Source organism: Hevea brasiliensis, chromosome 1 (genome assembly GCF_030052815.1).
Source record: "Hevea brasiliensis isolate MT/VB/25A 57/8 chromosome 1, ASM3005281v1, whole genome shotgun sequence".
Lineage (NCBI taxonomy): Eukaryota > Viridiplantae > Streptophyta > Magnoliopsida > Malpighiales > Euphorbiaceae > Hevea > Hevea brasiliensis.
Genome location: NC_079493.1, coordinates 24,810,024 through 24,822,313, shown reverse-complemented (window position 1 = coordinate 24,822,313; position 12,290 = coordinate 24,810,024). Strand labels below are relative to the sequence as shown.

Here is a 12,290-nt window from a genome sequence, read left to right as displayed (position 1 = left end):
AAAATGAGTTAGGCTGTTATGTAGCTGGAGTCAATTATGGAATTTGTTAGAGAAAGTAAATAAATAGTTGACTCATAATTGTAGATGATCATTTTGAATCAAATACAGAAATTAATCTCTTTTTTCTCCTCTCTTCTCTAGTCTCTTTCTCTTTCGACCTAATTCTTTCTTTCTTTCTTCTGTCAAGAGGTGGAAACCCCTGAATTAGGGCTTTCTACTAGCAAATTGGTACCAGACTTTCAAAGGGTGGGCATTGCTTGCTTCCTGGTTCATCCGAGTCACATCCATGTCCAGATTCAAATTTCTCTCTTCTTCTCTCTCTCTCTTCTTTCCCTCTAATTTTTCCTTCTTTCTCTCGAGATTTCTCTCTTTCTTTCCCTTTATATTCATCCTTTTCATTTCTGTAGACCCTGTTCTTTTCTTCTTCTTCTTCTTGTTACTTCTTTATTTCTTTCTTGAAATTTTTGAATTAAATTTCTTTCTTTTTCTGTTAATTTCTGGTTCTTTCCTCTATTTTTCTTCTTAGTTTTTGAAATTATTGAAAATTTTCCCCCTATTCTTGAAGAAGTTCTTCCTATTTTATTGATTTTCCCTCAAAATTTCCTTTCCCTAAGTTTCTATTCTGTTTTCCAACAATCAGATTTCGACCTTTCTTGATTTTCTTTGCTTTCTTGAAGTTTCTGAAGTTCTTCACGTGTGGGCTTTGATTCCAAAGGTTTGTGGGGGTGTTGCAAGATGCCTAGGAGTGTAGTGATGAGTCAAGAAGCTGTTAGAATGGATGAATTGGAGGAGAAATTCCGAATCTTGCAAGAAGATACTAATAAGAAGATTGAGCAGAAGATGGAGGAAATGAAGAAAGTATTACTGCATGAGATGCAAAACATTATGAGTGGATTTTTTTTCTGAAAAAGGGCAAGGAACTATTAATGAGGAAGTTGAAGGGAAAGTGGTGCAAGAAGGGCAAGGAAACAAGGGAACCTCGCCAATTCCCAAGGTGGGAGCAAAAGGAAATCCAAAGGAGCATGTAAGTGTATCTTCTTGTATGGGAAATGAGGAGGCATTAGGGCTGTTATCAAAAATTTAGTTGGTTACTTGTGATGGCAGTGAATCCAGGGTTTGGCTTATAAAATGTGAGAAGTATTTTGAGACCTATAAGGTTCCAAGGGATCAAAAGGGTTGGAATTGCTGCTCTTTTCTTAATTGATAGGGCAGATTCTTGGTTTCATAAGTGGAGCAAGGGAAAGGCAGATCTGTTGTGGGAGGAATTTGAGAAGGAATTCTACATTAGGTTTGGGGATGAAGGAATGGAGCATATAGTAAAAGAACCCATGCAATTAAGGCAAGAAAATAACCAAATTGGAATTCATGGTGACATGGATATCAAGCTTCCTCATCAAAGTGTTGCAATTTTAGATAATGAAGGCTGTTGTATTGCTAAATACACAACTCCGGTAGAAGATGCTATGGCCATCAGAGCTTTGCCCAATCAACATTCTATCCAAGTAAGATATGTTGGTGCAATTGAGTACAATTTGTTGTTGGGATTACTGAACAAACAAGCTACAGAAACAGAAGTTGAGAAATCTTCATCATTTGTCCATGTTGAAGATGACTATCTCATGTGTGATGAAGTAAAGATTGGTAGCAGTGTCTTAGCATTGGGAAATTGCAATCATTAACTGCTCAAAAAGACTGAGTTTGAAATTAGGAGGAGGCAAAGGAAGAAGATGTGTTCCTTCGAATATTGTCATCATTTACTGCTCAAAGAGAATGAGTTTGAAATGAGGAGAAGACAGAAGAAGAAAATCAGGCCCTTGCTGCAATTATTTGTTTGCCAAATGACTCTCCAAGTTGCTGGCTCTAGTGTTCTATTGCTGCAATAGAGGTTTCATGTTTCACTACTAAAGAAGAAAATACGCAGTAATATCACTGCAATTATGGATCTTCCTGCCTTGAATAATGATCAGACAGTATAAGTGATTCCAGAAAGGCTGCTACAGACAAGAACAGTCCTGAGGAATAGTCTTCCAATACTTCAAGGCCTGACTAAATGGTCACACTTCATTGAAGAAGATGCAACTTGGGAAGACTCTTCCTCTTTGCAGGCTCAGTTTCCTACTTTTCCACCTTCTTGGGGACAAGAAGGTTCTCAAGGAGAGGGAATTGTAACATACAAGAGAAAGAAATTTAGAAATAGAAGGGAAGAGAATGTTTTGGAGGGAAAATGAGTTAGGTTGTTGTGTAGCTGGAGTCAATTATGGAATCTGTTAGAGAAAATTGTTAGAATCCCTTAATTAGTGTAAATTAACAATAAATTAGAATATAATTAGGAATCATTGTATTTATTGGCTATTATTAGTTTCCTATTTAATTCAAACCTTTGTATATAAATTAGAATGCTTGTAAATCATTTTAGTACGAAGAAATATAAAAGAAATTCTCCAAATTCTGTATCTTCTACATGGTATCAGAGCTATGCCAAAATTTTTTTGGCATGAACAATGTAGTTCTGGGTAGTTTTTTGTGGGTCAAGCTTCTACATCATTCTAGGAAAGGAGGTGACTGTCACCACCCACCTGAGGAGGAAGGATACCAACCGATCGGCCTACGCATAGAGTCCCGCCACAGTCCGGTGAAGCGCGCGAGCTCACGCGCCTCCAGAAGTCTCATGTCATTCTTCGCGCGACGGCGAGTGCACCCTTTTTCCGGCGATTTCTCCGGCTGCGCCTCTTGCTGACGACCTTCCCTATCCGGCGCGCCTCTAACCAACGTGTTTTCACACTTGGTTTGCACATTTTTTTTTTTTTTGCACCTTCTGTTGCCCAGTTTCTTGCTTTCTGTCTCAGTACCTATTTTTTTAATTGAAAAATGACTGATAAAAAGAAGAAAACCTCTGAAACAAAGGCTAGATTTATTGATGATAGTCTCTCTTTACAAATTAGTCCTATAAAGTTGGATGGAACTACTTATTTGGCATAATCTAGATCCTGTTTACTGTTCATTCAGGCTAGAGGATTGCAAAGATATATCACTGGAGATAGGAAAAAGCCAGAAAGTACTAGTTCTACCTACAGCCAGTGGGAGGTAGAGAATTCTCTTGTTATGTCACGGCTCATCAATTCTATGCAACCTCGTATAGCTCATGGGTATTTACTGTTGGACAGTGCAGCTACCATTTAGAGTGTTGTTTCTCAGACTTATTCTCAAGTTGAGAATGATGCACAAGTTTATGAGCTTAGAAACAAGGTTCATAGAATGAAACAGGGTGAGTTGACTGTTGCTCAGTATTATGCAAAATTGAGTGGTCTATGGCAAAAGTTGGATTTCTATCAAGACTTTCAGGCTTCATGTCCAGCTGATGCAGTTAAGTTCCAAAAATTGGTTGAGAATGAGCGCATATATAATTTTCTTGCTGGGCTAAATGTGGAGTATGATTAGATTCGGTCCAAATGCTTGGTAAGGATCCTTTGCCCACCTTAAGGCAGACATACTCTTATGTTCAGAAGGAGAGCAGAAGGAGTGTCATGATCAATTCTACAGCTATTGATAAGGCTGGGTTGACTGCTAACTCCTTGCGAGAACAGTCACATGGTCCATCAGATACGGATCACTTGCATTGTAACTACTGTGGAAAATCCCTGCACACCAAAGAACAATGTTGGAAGCTGCATGGCCGCACAACTAAAGGGCATAGAAAAAAAAGGATGGGCTTTGCTAGACCACAAGCAAATGTATCTGAGGCTGTGAGTGTTTCTGAAGATACTACTTCACTGTGATGTTTTCCAATGACGAGGTACAGACTCTAAGGCGATTCCTATTACAGCTTGAATCAAAATCTACTACAGTTGCCTCTTCTAACTTCGTCAACTCAGGTAATGTTTTTCTTGCCAATCATAATAATTCATTTTGGGTAATAGATTCTAGAGTAAACAAATATATGACAGGCTCTTCAAATAAATTCATATCCTATTCTCCATATTCAGGCAAAGAAAAAGTCCGCACTGTGATGGATCCTTATTTAATATCTCTAGAATAGGTTCTGTTAAATACACTCCTATAAATCTTAGTTTTGTCTTATATGTGCCTAGCTTTCCTATTAACCTTCTGTCTATCAGTTCTATCACAAAAGCTCTCAACTGCAAAATTGAATTTTTTCCCCCTCACTGTGTATTTCGGGAGTTGAGAACAGAGATAACGATTGGTAGTGGTAGACTGCAAGATGGCCTATATCTATTGAATGATTGTGCTGATCAGGCTATGTTGAGACAGTCTATGGGTGCTGAGGAAGAAATTATCCAGTGGCATAGGAGACTTGGATATCCTTCATTTACTGTTTTAGAGAAATTTTATCCTCTTTTGTTTAAGCAATGCAAAACTGAATTGTTTGTATGTGATGCTTGTGAGTTTGCCAAATACACTAGACAATCTTATCCTACAAAAAATAATAAGGCTTCAGTTCCTTTTATGATTATCCATTCTGATGTGTGGGAACCTACTCAAACTGTGTCTTTATCGGGTTATAAATGGTTTGTGACCTTTATTGATTGTTGTAGTAGGTTAACTTGAGTATATCTGAAGAAAGGGGAAAATGAAGTATTTTCATGTTTTCAGCAGTTTCACAAAATGATTAGCACCCAGTTTGATGCTCATATTAAAATACTGTACTGAGAACTGATAATGGCACAGAATATATGAATAGAGTTTTTCAGGAATATTTGAAGTCACACGGAATTTTGCATCAGACTAGTTGTGTTAACACTAATGCTCAAAATGGAGTGTCTGACAGGAAAAATAGACATTTACTTGAGGTTGCGAGGTCTTTTATGTTTACAATAAATATTCCCAAACCTTACTAGGGGGATACAATTCTTTCTGCTGCATATCTTATTAACAGGATGCCACTCCAGACTTTAGAGTTTAAGAGTCCTTTAGAGGTTTTGCAAGGTAAAAATTCATATACTGTTCCTCCAAAGGTCTTTGGTTGTATTTGCTTTGTTCATCAGCCTAATAGAGGGAAGTTAGAACCTCAGGCCCTCAAGTGTGTCTTTGTTGGTTATTCCAGTACTCAGAAAAGGTATAGGTGTTACCACCCTCCTACACAGAAATATTTTATGAGCATGGATGTTTCCTTTAGGAAATCTGAATCTTATTTCCATCCACCTCTTCACAGGGAGCATAGGAAGGAAGAAGAGGTATCTTTCCCTTCTTCTTTGTCCTCTCCCAACTTTCAACTTCAAAGGGAAAATCTAGGTTTAAAGCCTACACCTAATAATGATACTCAAGGGGAGTCACCTAAATCTCGAAAGAAACTGAATAGACCAGATTTAAGAATCTATACTCGACGGAACAAGACAGATATAGCCATCGAGTAGGAGACTACTGATCAACTGGAATCTCTGGATTCAATTCCTAAACATCCTAAGGTATGTGATGAGTCTCCTTTGGTTCTTGAAGAGTCTAATTTTAATTCTCAGTCTACTCTTCCTTCTTCTGATAATGATCTTGATATTCCTATTGCTCTCAGAAAATGTGTTAAAACCTGTACTAAACATCTCATCTCTAACTTCATTTCCTATAATTCTCCGTCTCCATGTGTAGTGGGTTTAGTGAGTCAGTATATGTATGATCCTCGTGAACCTCATTTGGAGGTTATTTTTCGCATCTTGCGATACTTAAAATCGGTATCTGGGAAATGAATTCTTTTCTCAAAACATGGCCATCTTCATATTAAGGCCTTTACAAATGCAGATTGGGCTGGATCTATAGATGATAGGAGATCGACATCTAGTTATTGTACTTTTGCTAGTGGAAGCAAGAAGTAAAATGTGACAGCTAGATCCAGCGCAGAGGCTGAGTTTAGAGCAATGACTCAAGGTATTTGTGAACTATCGTGGTTACGAAAGTTGATGAAGGAATTAAAATTGCTAGAAACTAGTGGTTTGTCCTTGTTCTGTGATAACAAAGCTGTGATCAGTATAGTTCACAATCCAGTTCAGCATAATCGGACCAAGCATATGGAGATTGACAGACACTTCATAAAAGAAAAAGTTGTCAATGGTTCCTTAAGTATCTCTTACGTAAGGTCGAAAGACCAGTTAGCTGATGTGTTCACTAAGGAATTAAGTTGTAAGGGGTTTCATACCCTAGTTTGCAAGTTGGGCATGTGCAACATACATGTACCAACTTGCACATGCACCAACTTGAGGGGGAGTGTTAGAATCCCTTAATTAGTGTAAATTAACCGTAAATTAGAATATAATTAGGAATCATTGTATTTATTGGCTATTATTAGTTTCCTATTTAGTCCTAACCTTTGTATATAAATTAGAATGCATGTAAATCATTTTAGTATGAAGAAACATAAAAGAAATTCTCCAAATTCTCTGTCTTCTACAAAAATAAATAAATAGCTGACTCATAATTGTAGATGATCATTCTATATCAAATATGGAAATTAATCTCTTTCTTCTCTTTAAATCCTCTCTTCTCTACTCTCTCTCTTTCTCTTTCTCCCTAATTCTTTCTTTCTTCTGTCGAGAGGTGGAAACCCCTAAATTAGGGCTTTCCACTGACACCTTTCAACTGTTAATCTATTTGATTTTGTTTGTTTAAATCCTTTTAGAGATGCAAAGGAAAGCATGAAGGGCTTGATTTCAAGCTTCTTGCTACCATATAAAGAATAAAGAGTTGATTGTTCTCCTAATGCAATTTCTGATTCTCTTGCACTTCAAGACTCGAAAACGAGTTTTTTTCCAACCAGGAGAGAATAATGCAAAATAGGAAGATGATATTCCTAATACAATTTAGGAATTATATTCCATATAAAATTCAGAAACTTAAGAGTTTTATTCTTTAGTAATTTTATTCTTATTAGGTCTATTATTTAAGAATTTTATTATTTCCTATTTTTTTTTATTTAATTTAGTATTCCTAATTAGGATTGAATTAGAGTTCTAAAATCCTAACATGATTAGGATTCCTAATTCTATAAATAAGACCTAAGATTTCTATTGTTATTAGATAAGCTTTGTTATGACAATTTTTATAAGATCAATAATACCTTGAAAATTAGTTCTCTCTTCAAGAATTGGTCCTTAATTTCTCCTAATTGTTTATTCCTCTTTATTTGTTCTGCATCACTAGGTTTGGTTTGTCAATGCTTATATGCCCTTTATAATTCTCATAGGCCCAATTGTCACTGGCCATTTCATGGGGTGGCCTATCCAAAATTATTAAAGGCTCAATGCGCACCAAAGTACCAAGGTGTCCTAGGGCCAAGGCGCAAGGCACGCGCCCGAGCGAGGTAAGGCACAAATTTAAAAAAAATATATTGAAAATTAAAAAACATTATAAATATTCTATCACACTTCAAGTAACATAAAACTACACAATGCAACATACAAACCAATTTATAATACTATAATTCAATTATAATAATAGAAATTAATAATTTATGATAAAATAAACTCAATTATTATAATTCTAATAATTTATAATTAACCCATAAAGCTAATAAGAAATTTGAAGTAATGGAATTAACATCTCTAACATGCTTTTACAATTCACATGTTAACATTCTTTCACATTCATAATAAACAAAATAAGAAATTTAGACAAAAAAAAAAAAAGAGTATATAGGTAGGAAAAGAGCATGGCAGAAAAAAAATATATATTGCAGCTTCTGGGCCTTGGACCGAAACACACACACACACACACACACACACACACACAGGTATATGGGTAGGAAGAGAGCATGGCAAAAAAAAAAAGTGCAGCTATTGCTACTGAGACAAGGACGAAACACACACACACACACACAGAGACAGACAGAGAGAGAGAGAGAGAGAGAGCACTCAGTAAGAGAGAAGAAGAAAAAGAAAAAACACGAATATTTAGAATATATCTGGCTACTAGAAATCACAAGTTTGAGCTCTCCTCCTCCTCTTCTTCTTCTTCTTCTTCTTCTTCTTCTTCTTCTTCTTTGGTGGATGATTGCTGGTTATTGACTTTTAAAAGAAACCCTAACTTTTTTTTACCCTGTGCCTAGACTCCATAGCGCGCCTTTCTACGCCTCGCGCCTTTCTACGCCTCGCGCCTTGGTGAGGTGTCGCGCCTCTCCTTCCGTCAGGCGACGCCACCTATGCCTAGTGCACCTTGCGCCTGAGGCGTGCCTCATAATAGTGGGCCCATCTAACTTGGTTTTAGCTTTGCGCTTGTGCTCAAGGTCTAGTTCTTTGACTAGCTCATGGGTCCACCTAAATCTAGCTCAGCTTTGGCTTAGCTCACAGGTCTAGCTCCCTTTTAGGCTCAACTCACCATGCTTTCAAGTCCTGGATCTATGGTTGTTGGGTCTCACGGCTCTAATACCAAGTTGTAAATCATGGGGTCCATGAGCGTGGATCAACAAACAAGCAGCCTCCATGCTAAACTAACCTTGAAACTGAGCCCTCAATCATCAAAATGGCCCAGGACATTTTGGTTTGGTTTAATAATGCTTATATGCCCTTTATAATTCTCATGCATTGCCGATGTGGGATTTTGTTCCCACCTTCAATATTCCAACATTTCAAATAAAATGTTTAGTATGGTACAAATTGACATATATAAACATGGGTGGAATAGCTGAAAAGATAATGTCTTTAAAGCAAGAAATGGCCATCTAAATATTCACTTTTACAAGTAGTCCCAAGCAACTATGCTCAAGTTTAATACAGAATAATTAAACCTCATTAAGAGCTTGTCCAACCAATAACTCAGCTTGGATTGTTTCATTCACAACCACCCCCCCCCTCCTCTCCTCTTTTCCCCCCTTCTAAAAGGCTGTAAATAAGAATGATGCCTTACATTTTCCAATACGTCTCATGCCTTCTAAGAAAGAAAATATCGGACACAGTAGCTGCTACAAAGAAATTTATGCAGAGGCAATGAAATAATTTTAAACTAGATCCTGAATGGAGGCAAGCTCAAGAATGAAACTTTCTCAATTGAACACTAATCAAACTGATTGCAACTTGTGACAGTAAGCAAGCTTAAAGCAGCAGAAACAGCCAGAAGAAAAAAAAAAAAAAACACTATGAGATAAGTGTGAAACATGTGTCATGACTGGCAAGAGGAGACACCTCTGTAACTAGGTTCACATCTAGGTAACTCCTTGACCAAGCAATAAAAATTCCTGAGCAATATGAAGCTAAAACATCTCAAAAAGCCACGGCAATTCCTAGCACACAGGACTTTTTGCATTGTGGGCTCTGTCACTTTGGAGAATGTCAAGAGTACATTTGCAGAGAGGCTTTTTCTAGGGTTAGATATAAATCACAAACAATAGCCTTTTAATTAATTTAGAATGGTCAAAACCTGATTCTATTAGGATTAGATTTTTCTTTTTTTAATCTTTTGACTATGTTAGACTTTATTTAAAATGGTCATAACCTCATTCTATTTGGATTTTACATTCAACACCTTATTCTATTAGGATTGTATGTTCAAGACCTAATAAATATATGCGTGTGTGTGTGTGCGTGCGTGTGTGTGTGTGTGTGTGTGTGCGCGCGCGCGCGCACGCGCGCATTAGAGGCAAAATCCTGAGATAAAAAAAAAAAAAAAAAACCAGTTATTTAACAGTTATTTTCATGTTTGTATAACAAGAAAATCACCCTCTTTGGTCAATCTGTGTGTGTGTGAATAACAGTTATTTTCATGTTTGTATAACAAGAAAATCACCCTATTTGGTCAATCTGAGTGTGTGCGCGCGCGCACACATGCGCTTTCTAATATAACAGCCATTATGCAAAAATTATTCAAAAATCCGATGTGCATCAGTTCAAACAAGGGCAAAACTGCACATTCACAAGCATAATATCTGATAATGGATGAATGCAAACACAATAAATCAACCAATTTGCTCAAATTGCATTACCTGAAAGAACGAGAACAATGATTTACCCATTTCAAAACTTGACTTTCTAGCAGGCAAGCCAAATTTCTTGCACAAACTTTGAAGCTCTTTCCTTGAAAGACTAGAATAGAAGTCTTGACCTTCCTTATTCGACATCTTCCAAATTCAAAGTAATAACAAATAAGAACAGTTTTTCTCAAGTATGAACATGATATTCTATTAAAAGATGCAAAATCTCGTTTGAACAATTCTCCAAAAAATTACTCATAAAACTCCATACTCAACTCAGTTATCGTAAATAAATCCAAACCGAAAAGCTTTATTAATTAAAAACAACAAAAACACAATTAATAAAAAAAAAGGCAAAAAAAATCACAATACTCCAAAAAAACGCAGACAAATCACAAGTTTCTGCTTGGTTACCAAGAAAGAGAAGAAAGTACAAGAAATTTGGATTTTCAATTTCAAATTTTAAATACGATATTCTAAATCAACTCGCGTCTCTTTTTTGACTTTAAGAACTAAATAGGAAAATTCAACAATTTTCTTCTCTCATTCTAGGAAACTAAACGAAATAATGTATAATCCTTCTGCTCGTCACACAGAACCACAGAAGAAAAAAAAATATATTGAAACCAAACAAACGCAGCGAAGAGCTCTTTATTCACTTCACATATCAAAAAATGATATAATCTAGAAGAAAAGACTTGATTTACATCTTCTTTAGTACATTTTCCTAGCAACCAAACAGAGCGAGCTCATTTGAACTCCTCTTTTTCCATTTATTTTACTTCTTTTTTAATCTTCCGATGAAACACATATATTAAAGAGTAAGAACGAAGAAGAAGAAGAAGAAGAAGACAATTACGTGCCTGCTATTTACCTTATTGGGAAATTTTCCAGGAAAGTTGCAGAGAAAGTGAAGGAAACGGCAAGAAAATTTACGTTTACTTAGCAAGAAAGAATCGGCTCCTCAGCTCCTACGCGCAACGGGCTTCTAAATGACAAAAAATCTAGGCTTCGTGTTTCTCACGATATAAAAAAATTAAAAAATAAAAAAACCAAGACCGAGAAATGGCATTGTTGTTAATAAGGCGAAATATTGTGGTTATATTTGTAAATCAAGGAGCAAGGACGTTGGAGCCATAATTGTATGCTCACTAGCACGTAGTAAGAAAAAGTTTAGTTGTATTTAATTGGGCATTGGTGCCAAATTGCAAAAAATTTGGCCAATAATAATTGTCCATGACAGGTGAGGGGCAAAGGAGTTTAATGAAAACGAAAGCACATGATTTGAAATTGTTAAAGCTGGCAGCCTGGAACAGGTAAAGCTAAGCCAAGTTTCCTTGGATTTGAACGAAACGGGAAGGTTCTACCAAATATAAATGCACAACAAGGCCGTACCACAAAATTAAACTTTCAAATTTTTTATTTCATAAATATTTCATATTGCTTTCAATTTTAGTAATAAATTTAATTAAAAATAATTAAATTAATTTGTTCAATAATTTTAGTATTTTCATTAACTTTAACAAATTTTCTATTGATAAAAAAATATAATAAATAAATAATATATATCTTAATTTTAATTTTTGTTCTCTTTATTATACTTTTAATTCATATTTTTCTCATCATTTTATCTCGAATTTAATGCTTAATAAATGAAAAAATAAATCTATTAAGGGATAATATCAAAAAAAAAAAATCTTGGACTTTGGGGTTTTTAACAATTCTACCTAAACTTTATTTTTTAATAAAAATACCCTAAACTTATAAATTCTTTACAATTGTACCTTCCAGTCAAATAACCTGTTTACTCTCACGTTAACATCACTAACTCTAAATAATTACAATAATTAAGTAAAACTGTAAAATATTAAAAATGAATAAAAAAAGAAAGGAACCCATCTTTATAACTAGTTTCCTCGCTCGCCGGCATGGTATCAGTGGGCAAAGTTTAACAGGTGGTTTGATTCAATCCTCCATTTTCCATCATTGAAGAGACCTCAATCTTACATCCTAAAAGTCATTATGAAAGAAGCCTTCCTCTTACATGAGGAAGAGCTGATGCGGATTTGGTAGTGTCAAAAAGAGATTCTCAAGAGCTTCAACAACATATATTATTGGACATGAAGATAGAATAAAGCGATGGAGATCATTAAACTCACTGTCTATTTTAGTAATGAAACCATGGATCTGCATGTGAGTTTGGTGGTACCTAGATTATCAAACTCATTGTAGCTTATCAAGAGTTGCATGTCAATTATAGGAAGCAATTCATGATTCCTTACCCCAATTCAATTTCCAAATATTGAATACCCTTATCAATTACTATCTATAAACACATCAAAACTGCAAGCCCCTCCGTTAGCTCCACCTCACAAAGGCCATGGAG

The 12,290-nt window shown here is 35.7% G+C and overlaps 1 protein-coding gene across 4 annotated transcripts in view; it reads right to left on the bottom strand.

Annotated features, from left to right (window-relative positions):
• Positions 1-10,932, bottom strand: part of LOC110650682 (uncharacterized) — a 30,920-nt gene extending 19,988 nt beyond the window's left edge. For all 4 annotated transcript variants that reach the window (XM_058144790.1, XM_058144803.1, XM_058144795.1 and 1 more), the window contains exons 1-2: positions 10,779-10,932; positions 9,917-10,051 (exon numbers count right to left, since the gene is read on the bottom strand). In XM_058144790.1, coding sequence (XP_058000773.1) covers positions 9,917-10,051 — 135 coding nt within the window. In that variant the 5' untranslated portion in view covers positions 10,779-10,932. The remainder of the gene's footprint in view (positions 1-9,916; positions 10,052-10,778) is intronic.
• Positions 10,933-12,290: the final 1,358 nt, after the last annotated feature.